General features: G+C 54.6%; 1 protein-coding gene across 1 annotated transcript; it reads right to left on the bottom strand.

Moving 5' to 3' along the window:
• Positions 1-1,269: 1,269 nt before the first annotated feature.
• KLHDC7A (kelch domain containing 7A) lies at positions 1,270-15,973 on the bottom strand. The gene has a single exon (XM_019982597.2). It carries the CDS (start codon positions 13,969-13,971, stop codon positions 11,581-11,583), a length of 2,391 nt encoding a protein of 796 aa, XP_019838156.2. The 5' UTR covers positions 13,972-15,973; the 3' UTR covers positions 1,270-11,580.
• Positions 15,974-16,527: the final 554 nt, after the last annotated feature.

Genomic DNA, 16,527 nt, shown 5'->3' on the forward strand with positions numbered 1-16,527 from the left:
CATCGCCTTCTCCCACAGAGTCCAAAAGTCTGTTCTTTACATCTCTGTCTCTTTTGCTGTCTCTCATATAGTCATTGTTACCATCTTTGTAAATTCTGTATATATGTGTTAATATACTATATTGGTGTTTTTCTTTCTGAGTTACTTTACTCTGTATAATAGGTTCCAGTTTCATCCACCTCATTGCTGCTGCTGCTGCTGCTGCTAAGTCGCTTCAGTCGTGTCCGACTCTGTGCGACCCCATAGACGGAAGCCCACCAGGCTCCCCAGTCCCTGGGACTCTCCAGACAAGATACTGGAGTGGTTGCCATTTCCTTCTCCAATGCATGAAAGTGAAAAGTGAAAGGGAAGTCGCTTAGTCATGTCTGACTCTTAGCGGACCCAGAACTACAGCCCACCAGGCTCCTCCATCCATGGGATTTCCAGGCAAGAGTACTGGAGTGGGGTGCCATTGCCTTCTCCAATCCACCTCATTAGAACGATTCAAATGCATTCTTTTTAATGGCTGAGTAATACTCCATTGTGTACATGTACCACAGCTTTCTTATCCATTCATCTGCCGATGGGCATCTAGGTCGCTTCCATGTCCAGGCTATTGTAAGCAATGCTGCGATGAACTTTGGGGTACACGTGTCTCTTTCAATTCTGGTTTCCTTGGTGTGTATGCTCAGCAGTGGGAATAAGCATCCATCTTAAGGGCACATAATTGCATAATTAGGACCCACAACGTAATACAATAATTAATATGTTTTATTCCTTGACCTTCTCCCAACTACAGTTCTGTTAAAGCACTCAAAGCAACGAGTGTAGTGTGAGGATGGAGCAAGTTCACAGGGAACAGAGAGATCACTTTTCCGTTTGTCTTTTGCCATGGAAATGAGGAACGGGCCGTGCCATCTTTGATAAATAAGCTATTGATTATTTTGCCCCAGAGTATCCCACTGAGCTGGGCTCTGCGTAGTTTGTGGAACTTTCCAGAATGAATGAAGCCCAGTGTGTTTTTGTGCTTAAGGCACATTTCTAATCATCTGTGCTGATGGAGCAGAGAACTTCCTTATTCTTGTAAGGGACGTTTTCCAAAGTCAAAGGCACCTTTCACTTACCAGGGGCGGGGGTGGGGAGCGAGGAATGGGCCTTAGGGTTTAACGAGCACGGAGTTCCGGTTTGGAATGAAGAAGTTCAGGGGGTGGCTGATGGGGATGGGTGCACGACCACGGAAGCACACTTACTGCCTCTGAACTGCACACTTGAAAAAAACGGCCAAATCGGTGAGTTTTAGATTATCTATATTTTACCACAATGAAAAGAAATCCAGTGACACACCCTTCAAGCTTGAAAGCAGTCACGATATTCTGATAGCAGAAAAGGTCAATTATACAGTAAATACAGAGTAAGATGCTGCTTTTAATTATTTTAATAAGAGCCTAGAAATAAAGATGTCAGAAACAGTGATGGATTATTTTGGAGTGGGGCTGACCTCTACTGCCTTCTTTGGGCTTCTCTGTATTTTCCCATTCGTATATTCTGCAATAACTTTTTTTGTTTGCTTTTGAAGAACTGAAAAGAGTGTATACTGATTTATTTTTGGCTGCACTGGGCCTTCGTTGCTATGCGTGGGCTTTCTCTGGTTGCGACGAGCAGGGGCTATGCTCTACTTAGGGTGCACAGGTTTCTAGGCTCTGGAGCGTGGCTCACGGGCTTAGACGCTCCGCGGCACGTGGAAACTTCCCGGACCAGGGGTCAAACCCGTGGCCCTGGCATTGGCAGGTGGATTCTTAACTCCTGGACCACAGGGACGTCCGTACCTGTTTGTCAGCACAATAAATGTTTGTATACCTTTTGTAACCAGATAAAACATAGACACACGACACCCAGAAAGTACTTGAAGCCATTGAATCGTACATTTTCAAGTGGTTCCATGTATATTTTACCCCAGTTAAAATGCTTTTTTAAAGACAGCTTAAAGATATGATGTTCCTGGTTTCCTTGAGGTTGGTATTGCCCTAATTTGCCATCATTCCTCACAAACCTACCCCACTGTGTAGTCCAGGGGAGACAGACCAGGCTTGGAAAGTGACATCAGGGGGCTGAAAGATACCAGGCAGGGGTTTAAAGGGTTCTATGTACAAAATCCAACATTTTTGCTCCTTCAGATAAGACAGAAAGTGTTCTGTAAGAGCAGGCATTTTTCTTTTTTTAAAGAGTTCACTCAGAATTTGTTATGATTCAAATTGAGGGCAAGTGAAAGCTAACCCTCCTATTTTCTACAAAGTCAAGATTGCTAAGTGTGATAGTATAAACATGATTGCAGGAGAAACAATCACAAAGCTTCAGAACATAAACTGTTTTCAGGAGCGCAGAGCTGCCACATCACTTTGACACTCATTACAAATCAGGACACATTATATTTGTGTAGTGTTTTTAACCTTCTAGAGCGTATTCGTGCTTTTAATTTATTGCACCATCCAGTGAGTCATGTAAAAGTGGCTTTTCTTTTTAGATGAGAGATGCCAGAGCTTGTTTGAAACAGGGGTGGCGGTTGGTGCCAGGGCTGTGAAGGCCTAAAGAAGGTAAGAGGGAGTGGGTAGGGGGAAGGAGAGTGTGCCTCCGCTACAGTCCCTGGGAGGTAGGAGGAGCAGGCTGCAATGTCAATACACTGGACAGGAGTGACTTTGTTAAGGGCTGTTGTCTAGGAGCCAGTGTACAGACCGAGCCTGAGTTCCCACCTGGGGCTGAGGGAGCTGGGGTGTTTATATACCACCTCCTGCCAGTCAGGCCCTCCAGGGTTGGGGGGAGTGGTACCTCCCCTGGCGGTGCGGCTTGCCCTTCTTGTGGGCAGAGGACAGGAGCTGACACTTGCGGCAGAACCTCTGTGCTCCGGACTGTAGGAGCTGAGAAGCCCCTCTGCCCTGATACTGCATGCCAACAGGAAGGGTGTTTCAGGAAAGGGCAGAAGGTATGACACAGTGCTTCTTGGAGACAGCGAATGAGCCCATCTGGGCAGTGCTGCACAGCCAGCCACAGGACTTGACGATGCATTTCAAACCAGGATGCAGCTCAGCTTCCTGTGAGCCAAGTGGTGGGGCTGCTTCAGGCTGGTGCCAAGGATGGAGGCAGATGAGACATTCTCGCTCCCGTGGGGAGCTCCCTGGGGTCAGACCGAGGCTGAAGCACTGGAGGGTCAAGCGTGTGGCGTGAGGTGCCCTGATTGACCCGTGGGGAGCTCCCTGGGGGCAGACCGAGGCTGAAGCGCTGGAGGGTCAAGCGTGTGGCGTGAGGTGCCCTGATTGACCCGTGGGGAACAACCTGGCCAGGGATGCTGAGACCACACGCTCAGGCTGAGAGATGGAATGCTTCCTGCCATGTAAGTAAACCAGGATGTAACCAGCAATCGCAGCCACCATGGATGTTGAGCTGGTGAGCCCTGGGGAAGCTCAGGAAGGAAAGGATACCTGCCATCCAGCAGCCACCAGACTGCAGCCACTCTCCACGGTGAGCCCTGAGGACACTCAGGATGTGAAAACACAGGATACTGGCTGCAGATAGCTGAGGTGTGTATCAAAGGAATGATTTCAGTGAGCCAGAATCTTGCATCATCTCATACATAGTTCAGTTCAGTTGTTCAGTCATGTCCAACCCTTTGCAACCCCATGGACTGCAGCATGCCAGGCCTCCCTGTCCATCACCAATTCCCAGAGCCTACTCAAACCCATGCCATCCAACCATCTCATCCTCTGTTGTCCCCTTCTCCCCCCACCTTCGATCTTTCCCAGCATCAGGGTCTTTTCCAATGAGTCAGGTTTTCCCTTAAAGTGGCCAAAGTATTGGAGTTTCAGCTTCAGCATCAGTCCTTCCAATGAATATTCAGGACTGATTTCCTTTAGGATTGACTGGTTGGATCTCCTTGCAGTCCAAGGGACTCTCAAGAGTCTTCTCCAACACCACAGTTCAAAAGCATCAATTCCTCGTCGCTCAGCTTTCTTTGTAGTCCAAGTAAGTCTCACATCCATACATGACTACAGGAAAAGCCATAGCTTTGACTAGAGGGACCTTTGTTGGCAAAGTGCTAATTTTAACTTGAGATACCTGGCTTCTTTAACAACAATCTTTTGTTGTTCCCAACTACCTGCCTTTGTGGCAAAACTCCTACATATATTGTAGCTCCTCTGCCCACCTCCTTGGAGCGGTTTCTCAGAGCTATCTGAAATGCTGTCTCCCGCGCTCAGGTTCTCATTTTGTCCCCGATAAAGCTTAACTGGCAACTCTCACATTGCACATTTTTTTAAGGTCTACATGGGAAAGTCAGGTCATTTTCTTGAACTTTAGGTTCCTTTGCTATAAAATAGTGATAAGTGTGTGTCTCACAGCAGTGCTGTATCGCTTGCGTATTGCTGAGTTCCAACCACTCCAGTATGTAGTGGTTTAAACCCGCAGCCTGATGTTTTGTTCATGCATCAGTAAATTGGCCCTGTTGTCTAAAAGAAAAACAAAGACCCTGAAAGTTGAGGCTAAGCTGTGCTGTTCTCAGCTGTGTCTGATTCTTCCCACCCCAAGGGCTGCATTCTGCTAGACTCCTCTGTCCATGGAATTTTCCAGGCAAGAAAACTAGAGTGGGTTGCCATTTCCCACTCCAGGGGATCTTTCCAACCCAGGGATTGAACCTGCATCTCCTACATCTCTTGCATTGGCAGGTGGCTTCTTTACCACTGAGCCACCTGAGAAGCCTGTTATGTTTTATGTAATGGACAAACTGAGGACTTAAGCCCAGGACACAGCATCTCAGATAACTCTGAGGGACTGCTCCCAAGAGGTAAGGGAGGGAGTTCAGGAAGTATAGGAGGTTTTGCCACAAAAACCAGGTAGTCACAACACCAAAAGATTACTGTTAATTAAGGAACATTAGCTATCTCAAGTTACGGCATTTGGTGCTTTAGGGTCGGGCTCACTGTCAGTCCTTTGACATGTGCCTCCACTGTCTGGGGCCACTACGCGCTGTGTCCTGCCCTGGATCTCCTCCATGCGCACCTCTGTGGGTGGCTTCAGGGGCTGGCTGCTGGATGAGGGAGCATCCTGCCTCCACCCAGTGCTCCCTCAGGGCTCGCTGTCCCGAGAGCTACAACGATGGCTTGAGGGTGGCAACGCTCTTTGTTTACTGACATGGCCGGCAATACTTTTCATTCACATCACTCTGGGCTGGGTTCAGCCAGGTGGTCTGCTGGTCTTGGCTGGGCTTGCTCGCTGGGGTGTCTGTGGTCAGTGGCTCTTGTGTTTGGCTGACTGTGGACTGGGGGAACTGATAAGCAGACCACGTGTCTCCCACGTGTCCAGGAGGCTAGCCCAGGCTTGTGCCCATGGTGGAAATCTCAGGGTTTTTAAGAGCAAGAGGGTAAACCCAGCGTCCAAGCTATTAAAAGCAAGTATTGGGGACTCCCTGGCAGTCCAGTGGTTAAGACTCAGCGTTTTCATTGTGGTGGCCCAGGTTCAACCGCTAGTCAGGGAATTAAAATCCCAGAAGCTGAATGGTGCAGCTAAAACATAGGAGAACATTATATTAAATGGAAAAAAGTAAGTGTAGAAGAATACATACATATTTAAAAAAAAAAAAAAGGAAGTCTCATGGCCAGATCAAGGGTGGAGAAATTGATGGGAAGGGGAGAATTTGGCTCATTTTGCCATCTACTGGGTGGTTTTGAGAATAAAATGAAATCATATAAGCACAGCCTACATGTGTGCATGTGAAGTCACTTCAGTCGTGTCCAACTCTGTGTGACCCTATGACATAGCCCACCGGGCTCCTCTGTCCATGGGATTCTCCAGGCAAGAATTCTGGAGTTGGTTGCCATGCCCTCCTCAAGGGGATCTTCGCAAACTAGGTATTGAATCCACATCTCTTGTGTCCCCTGCGTTGGCGGGTGGGTTCTTTACCCCTAACGCCATTAGTACTCAATAAATGTATTTTCAGTGATTGATTTCTCTCCTCCAGTTTTTTAATAACAAAGGCAGATTTTAGAATAGGTCTCAAATAATAACTTTCAATGTTGTGAAACGTCCTGCCTCCGTTTCCTCCCCTGTATTATGAGGATAATCACTTCCTGGCAGAGGTGTTCCAGGAAGGATTTGATGAGGGAATGACGGTTAAGGGTTTGCACAGAGCCCAGAGCGGGGGAATATGGTTGTCATCATTGTTGGGACAAGATCCGTGTCTCCACTGCCTCCCTGCACACACAGAAAAAGGCGACCAAGACTCCATCACTTTTTCATTTTTGTTTTATTTTGACCCACATCCCACTTGTCAAAAACCTGAGTCTGCCTGGGAGCTGTTTGTAGAGACTCGCCCTGCGGCGGTCCTCTCTTCTGGTTCCCCAGCTGCCTGTCGCCTCATCTCCTACCCCTGGGGGCACCGCCTCCTTTTGCGTTTCAGCCCCCTTTGTCCACTCCTCCTCCACTGCAGCCTCCTGTCTGCCTGGGGGGCTCCTTCTAGCTGGAGCCACAGCCTCAGGGGACTCCGAGGATAACCCTGGGGCCCCAAGTGCCTTCCAGGTAAGGATGACAAAGATGGGGCGTGCTGGGCGCCTGGCTGTGGCTTTGATTATCTGCAGGCCAGACAGCACGTGGGTCTCCCAGGTACTCTTAGGGGCTCCTACCCTCCCATCTGTACCATTGTGCACCTTCTCAAGGTTTCCAGGGGCTCTGAGCAGCCTCTGAAGCTCTTCACTGCTGTCGGATGCCCTGGGGAAATGCCTAACGCTTTGAGTCTGAGAAACTCAGGTCAGCCAGTCTCTCATCCTGTTGAAGGACTGCAGAGGTTCATCTCAAAGCCTGGATGGTCTATGCATAGCTCAAGCCTCCTCCCCCAGTCCCTAGACTTTGTTAAACAAGATGGGGCACCTGGAGCTTAAAAGTCAGATGACCTCCTTCCACGGGACCAGGCCACTACGAAAGGGCAGTGGGAGTATGAGGGATCCCTCCCCTGAGCTGGGTTAGGGCAGCCTCCCTGCAGAAGACGATGCTGCTTCTGGGACGGACCGTGGAGCAGCTCCGGGACCAGTCCTTACAGCTCTGCTCGAGGCTGGCAGTAGCAAACCCATTTGATAGATGCAGGTGTGGAGGATTGGGGAGCTTAGGACAGTTTCTTTTGAGTTCCAGTTTCAAGGATAGAGCATCATCGGCCGGTGGGGGATGGACAGGGATGAGGGGCAGGAGACAGCGGATGCCACATCCTTGGCTCTGTGCCTCACGGTAGAGGAAGGGAAAGAACGGCGTGCTGAGTGGGCAGGCCAGGGTCAAGGAAGCTTTTCAGGAGACTGAAGGTCTTTAGCAAGTGTCCTTGTGTTCACTGAGCCTCACTCTTCTCACTTGTAAAATGGGCTTGTGAGGGGAGGCGTAAAAAGCGAGCGCTCAGTGCCTGGCGTGCAGGGCGGGAACCCTTGTCTTACATTCTAGCTCCAGGAATCCCCAGGGCAGCAGGGCCTCCGGCTTCGCCCTTCCCACTGGCCATTCTCAAGGGCAGCTCTGAGCCCTGCAGTAAGAGCGGGGCCCAGGCCCCAGGCAGGCAACTGCTGCGGTGCTATGGTTGTTTCAGCAACCTGGTTCTTCCAGACAGAACTGCTTCTCTTGTAAATATTGATGGAGGCCTCAGACAGAGAGGAACGCGAAAACAAAGGGTGCTTTATTTATGACGGAAAAAGAAACCCACAGGGAAAAAAAAATATCTACAGGCCTGACGGAGGGGGAATGTTTAAATAAACCATGGCAGGTCCACTGGATGGAATATTGTGCAACTATTGAAATGATGTTTACCGAGGGTTTGTAATAACACGGGAAAATGCTTATTCTATAACGCTAAGTTAAAAAAAAAGGGAAGCAACTGAATTGTATATTCAGCATAATCACACCGAGGCAAAAATCAAGCCAAAGAAAAATCACACACAGGAAAACAGACCAGAGGGACCCACACCACAGCGGGGGTTTGTCTTTGGGTGGAAAATTGGGGAGTTTTTTTAATACCTTTCTCTATTTTCCAGTTTTTTTCTATAATGGCATGGTTGGCCTAATGTGCAAAACAACTCGAACTTAAGGTTTTTGTTTTCCTAAAGAAGAAAGAACTCACATTAGGAAAGAAGGACAGATGAGCCATGGAGAAAGCCAAGCGACACACAGGCCACTCTGAGGCCGAGGGCGAGAGGACAGCGGACACGGCTACTGAAGAGGCCAGTGGAGATCCTGGACTCTGCCAGCACGGAGCCACACGGGCTGGCTGACGTATTCAGATGGGGCATCGTGTGTTATTCTGACCCTCTCTCCTAAATGCGTATACTTCCCCGGTGGCTCAGACGGTAGTGTCTGCCTGCAATGTGGGAGACCTGGGTTTGAGCCCTGGGTTGGGAAGATCCCCTGGAGGAGGAAATGACGACCCACTCCAGTGCTCTTGCCTGGAAAATTCCATGGACGGAGGGGCCTGGTGGGCTACAGTCCATGGGGTCGCAAAGAGACGAACACGACTGAGCGACTTCAGTACCTAAATGTGTAAACTCTGCTTCTCTCTGGGGAATGTAGCTTACCTCCAGCCAAGGCCCCTCTCTCAAGAATGTCAGTGTAACGGGACTCTCTCCTTTATAGGTAAAGGTGGAAGCAGAAGAGCTGAGCTCCTGCCCTCCTCACGCACCAAGATGGAGCGCCTGGGAGACAGTCCTGCTCTCCGCCCCCACTGGCATGGCAAAGCCCTTCAGGAGGTAGGCCAGCCCTCCTGGCCCGGAGCCCTGGTCTCTGCAGGATGCCCCCTCAGGGCTCTGCACAGCCTCGACTGGTCAGGGAGCCTGCTCGCACCACCCCACTGCCCCTCCTTCTCTCCTCTGCCGACTGTGTGCAGCATGGCTGCTGTTTGTTTCTTTATGTACTTGCTTTTTTTTTTTTTAACTGCCTGTTCTCCATAGCCAGAGTGCGAGCTCCACGAGGACAGGGATGTGCTGTGTCTCTAACACCCGGAGTAGCGCCTGGTTTAAACATTCTGTAAATGAATCCTGGGGCTTCCCCGGTGGCTCAGTGCTAAAGAATCTGCCTGCCAATGCAGGAGACATGGGTCTGATCCTGGGTGGAGAAGATCCTCTGGAGAAGGAAATGGCAACCCACTCCAGAATTCTTGCCTAGGAAATCCCATGGGCAGAGGAGCCTGGCGGGCTACAGTCCATGGGGTCGCAAAGAGTCAGACACGACTGAGCAACAACAAAATGAACCCTAACTGTCACAGCCCCAGGTGGTCTTTGCAGGCCCCCGGACTACCTTGCCCTGACAGCTTTCATCCCTAAATCCAGCTCTGGAGACCCAGGCCAGGAACGCACTAGCCCTGATCTGCTGGTAATGACTTCCTGGGCCCCGTGCTGAAATAGCTCTGAGGCCATGGAAAGAGCTCAACAAGAAAGGACACGGCGATCGGTCAGGGATGTCTGCCGTGGGAGCGCGGGAGGCAGACGAGACGCGCGGCACCACTCTGTCTCAGCCTCGGCCCGAGTCTCAGCTCTCCCTTGGTCACGAAGAACACGGCCACCACCACTGGTCTGGAGCCAGCTTTGCTGCTCAACCCCTTGATCCGTTTCCCTAGTCCCTGCGGTATGTATGTGACGGGCTTCTGAAGGTTTTCCCAGAGCGAGCCCTAGCTCTCACCCTTGGCTTGGAGCCTTCCCCCATGCCCTACCCAGCTCAGCTGAGGTCTTGTCCTCTGCCTGGCTCCTTATCGGAGGCCTGCCTCTGGCCTGGATCTGGTTCTACCTGTTCCGGCTCCCAGATGGGGCTCTCCACCCTTTCCCCTGCCGGGCATCACGTCTCCCCTCCCCTCCGGGTCCCTGGGAGGTCCATGAACACATGCTGACTATGAACTTGAGCATGGCCTTGGTGGTCGAGTGGGTTTGGAGAGGCAGTCACTCTCCCAGACTCCAGCCATAGTCTCAGCTATCTTTCCTCCCCCAGCTTCCAGCCTAGAAATAAACTAAGCTGCCTCACCTCCCAAGCCCTAGAATAGGAAAGGTGGGCTTCTGAGGTCCAAGGAAAGGTTTCATCTCTACACCAACCTCCTCTGGTTCTTTGTTCCAATCCCTCCTCTTCCAAAAAGACCCCCAGCTCAGTCCCAGCAGCTGCAGGGACACAAGCTCCTGCCAGGTGCTCACCTTTATCCCCCAGGCAGAGCAGGACACAGATTGTCCTTCCCGTTTTCAAGACAGGGATGCCAAAGTCTGAGCACTCCCACCTCCCCACCTGTCAGGCCCACCGAGGCGCACCTGCCTTCTCTTCCTCTTTCCTGATGCCGCCGCTCACTTCAGAAGTAGTCCCGGGTCTCCTGGCTTCCGGCTGGTACCAAGAGCATGACTGCTTTCCTGTCGGTATATGCATCTCCCTTGGAGATGGATCAGCGCCATGGTAATAGATTGGACTAGTCTCTCTCCCTTCCTTCTGGGAAGAAGAGGTAACTTCCCAAGGGTGGAAGCTTTCCTCCCTTTGAGAATTTGCCAAACCTGCTGTGAAAGGAGGACCCAGTCTCTCGGTGCAGCAGGAGAACTTGCTGGTCCCTCAGCTCCACCGTGGGCCTGCCCCTCCCTGGCCTGCTCCTGTCTGATGAGGCAGACCAGGCGACCACAGGCTCAGGGAAGGCAAAGGATGCTATCACCTCTCACCCCCTGGAAGGGCTGCCCCCAGCTCCCAAGGTGAGGGCTGAGTCGCATCAGTGGCTGTACTGTGAAGGGTTCTGAGATCTGGGGAGAGAGTGTGGTGGTCAAATAACAATGGGCCCAGCAGGAGGGTGGCCCTTGGATCACATTTATTTTTTCCTTGCCATCAACTGTATTCTCAGTAGACCCTGCAAGCAGATGTCCCTTTATAAATGGATGCTAAACGTGGAGGCTTCTCCTCTTTCCAGTATACTGGAATTCCATGTAATGAGGAAAAGCAAAGTGGGCTTCGGTCAATTCACTCTGCATGCAAGAGTTCCCGTGGGCGGCTTCAACTGGCGCTCTGCTGCTCCTCCAGCCATCGCTCCCTCTGGCTAGGCCCCTTGGGGCTCCCCGGGCTTGTCCTAGTCCTGCTGAACAGCCCCCCTCAATTTTCTCCACCTGTGTGTGTTCCAGGGGCTTCTGGAGGTTGGGGCTCAGTGGCCAATGGTTAGGAAGAGGCCCTGGTGGCTTAGAGAGGGCTGGCCCAGATCCAGCAGGGTCAGCTTGAGGGGTCACTGGGAGTCAAAAAACCTCTGGAACCGTGCCTGTGATAAGGCTGTGCTCCTGAACTTTGCTAGGATCCTGGTACCCCCCTCCCCACCAAATTCAGACCTCAAGCAAGGTGGTGGTCAACCCTGCAGACATGGGCACCCTGGGCCTCAGAACATCAGTCCTCTGTTTCATTTTCACACTAGGGTGGCTGCCCAAAGAGGGCAAAGACGCAGCTAAGAAGCCCAGACTGTGGAGGAGATGGGACTGAAATTCACCTCTTGCCGGCCAGATTCCCCTGCGCCCCGATCTCCCAGAAATGGCCCATGCCGCGATGGGTAGGGGGTGTTTTTCCGTCTAGTCTTGCAGAAGGAGCCCAGCAGACGGGCTACTAGACCCTGGTCTGGGGCACATCAGGACCGGGCAAGGTCAGGACGGTGGGCAGGAGGGTGCCCTGCGGGGAGGGGAAGGCCTGCCGCATTTCGGGCACAAACCTGGGCGAGATGCTGTCGGCCAGGAAGCGCAGCGTGCGCCGGCGCCCCACGCAGTAGACGAGCTCGTCCACCACGGCGCACTGGAAGGCCTCGGGGTACGGCGTCCGGTACGTGGCGCACTCGTACCAGAGGCGGGCGCTGGCGCTGCAGCGGTACACGCTGATGCCCAGGCTGCGGTTGAGGTCGAAGCGATAGAGGAAGCCTCTGACCGCCACCATCTCGGCCGTGCGGTCCCTGCCGCCCCCGGTGGGCGCGGCGCGCCAGCGCTGCTCCCGGACAGAGAAGCGCAGCAGCAGGTAGCGCAGCGAGCCCCCGGTGACGAAGAGCTCGCCCCCGCTCGCCGCCGCCGTGTGCGCCAGGGCGAAGGTGTCCTTGGGCAGCGGCGGCGCAAAGGTCCAGCGGTCCAGGCGAGGGTCGTAGCGTTCCACCGTGTTCAGACACTCGCCCCCGACGGCGTACAGCTGTCCGTCCAGGGCCACCAGCCGGCAGTGCGGCCGCGCCTGGTTCAGGGGGCACACCTCGCTCCAGATGTCCGTCAGCGGGTTGTAGCAGAAGACGCGGTTGGAGGGCTGGAGCCCGGAGCCCTGGCAGCCGGACACCAGGAAGAGGTAATTGAAGAGACTGCAGATGGCACAGCCCCGGGACACAGCCTCGGGCGGCAGGCGGGCCAGCGGGCGCCAGGCGTCCCGCTCATCGTCGTAGCAGCAGAGGCGGCCGGAGCCGTCCTGGGGGCACACGTCGGCCACCACGAGGTGCTCGCGCCCCCGGAGCCGGCGCTGGAGGACCAGCTCCCGCTCCGCCCCGCTCAGGCGCCCGTAGATGTCGGGGCTCCGCAGGACCTGGAGGTAGTTGTCCCTCATCACCTTGTAGGCGGCCTCCTTCAGGGGCTCCAGTTTCTTCCTCTTGGCAAAGGCCAGCGCCTGGTAGCAATTGCCCAGATCCAGGTGGACCTCTAGGGCTGATCCAGGGCTGAGCGGGGGGTGGAAGAAACTGGTGCCAGCCACAGAGTGCACGTGGGGCTTCCCGCGGCTTCCGGCTGAGCTGGACTCAGGAGAATCCTGGGACGTGGGGCGGGTGGGCGCGGCTCTCTGGTCTGGGCAGGATGGAGCAGCGTCCCCAAAGCTATCGAGCTGTAGCTGAAACTCCGGGTTCTCCAGGATCTGAAGGAGGCTCTCCTTGCGGCTGAAGCCTCGCGTGGAGCCGGAGGGGTCAGACCCGGGGGAGGCAGCGGTCTCCTGTCGGCCTTCTCCGTCACCAGCAGGCCGTCCAGACGCTATCCTTGTTCCCAGGGGGCCTGACACTGACTCAGGGGCTGGAGCCCCTGCCGAGGCGGCTGTTCCGGGGGCCAGCCTGCTCCTGGAGGTGGCCTGAGAGGTGTACTCCACGTGGTAATCGTACACCTTGCCCTTCAGCCTGGGCCTGATCCCCTCCACCTTCTCCGGTATGAAATTCTCCTCTACTCGAACCCGGGCCATGGACGAGAAGGTGTAGGAAGCGTCGGAGGCGCCCTCCCGCTGACGCAGGGCCAGGCCCAGGTCTGAGGCAGCCTGGAGGGCCGCTGCCTCCTCCCTGTGGACCCCTGACGCGTGGGTAAAGACCCAGGTGTTGTTCATGTCGCACTGGCCTTCACGGTGGGCCACCTCACCTTCATGGGGGGATTCCTGCTCCCCGCTCCCTGGATGCTTGGGGGGTCCACTGTCCTGCCTGGGAGTGAGCTCACCACCCACACGGCCGCTCTCCATGGCAGGGAGGCCAGCTGGGGGGCTTGGGGGTTCGCTGCACTGATGGGGGCGATGGGGCAGCTCGGGCTTACCGTCCACAGCTGTTCCGGCTTCCTGGTCTCCGCACCGAGGAGCTGGCAGGTCAGAGTCCGGGCACTGCCCAGCGTGCTCCTCTCCAGCATGTTTCCTCCCAGCTTTCCCAGCCTCTCCAGCTTCTGAGGTTGCAGATGAAGCTCCGGTGGCCGGGACTCTGGAGGCCTCCGTCCTCTCCCAGCTGCAGCCTGGCGGTCCTGTGGTCCCCTTGCTTCCCCTTCGGCGTCTCAGGTCCCACCATGGTGCCCCGGGAACAGCCTCCTGGGCGGCAGGCTGCCCGGAGCCCCCTGCCTCCGCCTCAGCCTCGGCCTTGGCGTCCGCCCCCCGTGGCAGGGCCTGGGCTGGCCTGGACTTGTACAGCTTGTAGGCTGCGGTCAGCAGGAGCAGGGCAGCGGCAGACAGCACCAGCTGGCCCGTCAGCTGCATGTCCAGATGCCAGTCCTGGGCCTCTGCTCCTCCTCCTCTGGGGAGCATGTTCCCAAGCAGACCTGGGGCAGAGGAATGTCAAGAATCCGATTAATGATTGCCCAATAGGGGACGGTTCCTGGTTCCTGCCGGCCTGAGTGGGAGGGGGTTTGGGGCGAGCTCTGGCTGGGCCGGTGAAGAATTGAAGCAAAGGTGACTTTTGAGCTGGCAGAGTTGGCCACCGAGGCCCGGGGCTGGCAGAGTGAGGTGGCTGGCCTCCCTGGGATCCTTCGGTGCTTTTCCCTGGGGGTGGGAGGCATCTGCCCGGAGGAGGCTGAGCTTGTGATCACCACCCACGCCAGCTGCGGCCGGAGGGGGCTGGGCACGTCCAGCGGGCACTCGAAGAGGGAGGAAGCTCTCGGTCAAACAGTCACCCGATGCTAGGGAACACTCGGGGTGGGAGATTGTTTGTGTCTGTCCTGTTTTCTCTTTTGCAAATCCGCTGGGCTGGGAGGTTGGGTGTGGTGAGCTGTGGGGCAGGTGGCGCCACGGCAGGTGTGGTGAGAGATCCTTCTGGGTCTGCGCTCTTCCTGTTGAGGTCGGTGGGTCCCCACGGCGGGGTCGGTCTGCAGTCAGCAGCCAGGGAGGCGGAGCCGGGAGCTGGGCCAAGCCCCCTGACCTGGCTCCTGAATGACTCTGCCCTCCTTCCCTGCCTGATGAGGTGCCTGAGAAAACCAGCCTTGGGGTTGGAGTTGGGGGGAAACACGGTGTTTGTACCTAGATCAGGGACAAACATGAGGCTCATCCTCATGCTTGGAACCAGACAGCCTCACACAGTCAGAGGCTGCGGGAGCCTCACTCGCCTCCCGTCGCAGCAGTGCCTGGCTCTGCCGCCAAGCTGTGTGACCTCAGGCAAGTCAGTCCACCTCTCTCTGCCTCCGTTTCTTCATCTGAAAAGATGGGGCTAACAGCCCCTCGTAGGTTGTGGTGAGAGCAAGACGGGTCGGTGCGTGTAAAGGGTGCAGGGCCGAGCTCCCGTGTAAAGGCTTGGTCGGTGTCGACCACTCCTCCTCCTCCTCTTCCTCGCGTCGGCGCCATCGTCATTCGGGTCGGTGCGTGTAAAGGGCGCAGGGCCGAGCTCCCGTGTAAAGGCTTGGTCGGTGTCGACCACTCCTCCTCCTCCTCTTTCTCGCCGTCGTCATTCGTGTGAATCGCCATCGGCTGGACCTTTGGAGGCACTGGCGTGACTCTGCCCCTCCCCAGACTCAGGGCCTTCCGGGGTCCCCAGAGGCCAGGATGGGGGTCTCAGCCTCACGCTGCCTGTGGATGCCGAGGGTGCCGGTGGGTGGGCCCGCCGCTGCCTGGTCCCCCGATGCCAGAGACGCTGTCACTCTCCACTTCCAAGTGTTGGCATTTAGCTTAAAAATGAGAATAAGAGCCACTCTGTGGAACAGGAACGTGTTTGGAGGAATTTGGCTCCGAAGCCTTGACTTGAGGAGAAAAGCGTGATTCCTTACTATGCTGTTCACAACTCCCCCGTGCTCCCATCTGTTCACCTTCCACGGTCATCTCCTGATTGCCCCCTGCATGCCGCCATCTGGGCTGGGGCGCAGGCCGCCTTCCCCTGTCTTTGCTGGTCCGACCCTCAGGGTCAGGTCAAAGGCTGCCTCCTGTACCTCCTTCCCAGCGCCTCCATCCTTCCGGCATCATCTTTTCTTTGCTTCTTGTTCTCCTGTTCTTTCACTCGCCCCTTTCAGCCTTCATCACGTGGGCTGTGGCTCCAAGTACACTCCGTTCTGCTTGCTGGATTCTACGTCTCCAGGGAAGCTCAACGTTGGGGCCTGAGGCACCACTGGGACAAAAGCCAAGCTGATTGTGCCTTCCACCGGGAGGATATGGGTGGACGCTCTGGATGACTCACACTATCCCGTTTGGGGAAAAGAATTGTGATCCCCTTTTTATGGCAGCTCCAAGGGCATGTCAATTTGCCTGCAAATGAGGACTTCTACCTTTTGTTTCCAGACTCCAGACTTTTACAGACCTGAGTTCGTCCAACAGGTATGACTGCTCTGGGAGTCAGAAGTTTTCAGCCTGTCCCACTGGTGACCTCTCTGAGAGAGTGTTGTTTCCTCTCTTTCCATCTCTGTCAAAATAGTGATTCACCATGATTTTTAGAAACACAGATTGCCAAGCTCCGCCCCCAGATTTTACGATTCAGTGGGTTCCGTGTGGCTTCCAGGAAATCCTCATTTTTAAAAATCATCTCAGGAGATTTCCAGTGGGTAGAGGAATGAAAAGTCAGTCGGTTTTCTTTATTCGTCTGCTGGGTGATGGGTGAGTAGTTGGTTGCCCTCTGTACCACCCAGGTGAGTATCGGGCAAGGGGAATGAGTCCTGGGTACTTTGCACGAGTGAGGTCTTCCTGGGCATCCACGGAGGTGGGTATTGTCCTCACCCTTATTTTACAGGTGGGGAAATGGAGGCTCAGAGAGATCATGCACCAATGTCAACTGAGGTTGTCAGCGGCAGAGTCTTGATTTATAGCCAGGTGTCTCTAACCGCAAGGCCCGTTTGTCTTCCTCTGGGACAGAGAGGATGAGTTATAAAGGAGAATTAAAATGATTTG

Source organism: Bos indicus, chromosome 2, assembly GCF_029378745.1.
Source record: "Bos indicus isolate NIAB-ARS_2022 breed Sahiwal x Tharparkar chromosome 2, NIAB-ARS_B.indTharparkar_mat_pri_1.0, whole genome shotgun sequence".
Lineage (NCBI taxonomy): Eukaryota > Metazoa > Chordata > Mammalia > Artiodactyla > Bovidae > Bos > Bos indicus.

Excerpts from the sequence above, each read along its gene's own strand:
- KLHDC7A (XM_019982597.2), bottom strand. The coding sequence starts at position 13,971 with ATGCTCCCCAGAGGAGGAGGAGCAGAGGCCCAGGACTGGCATCTGGAC.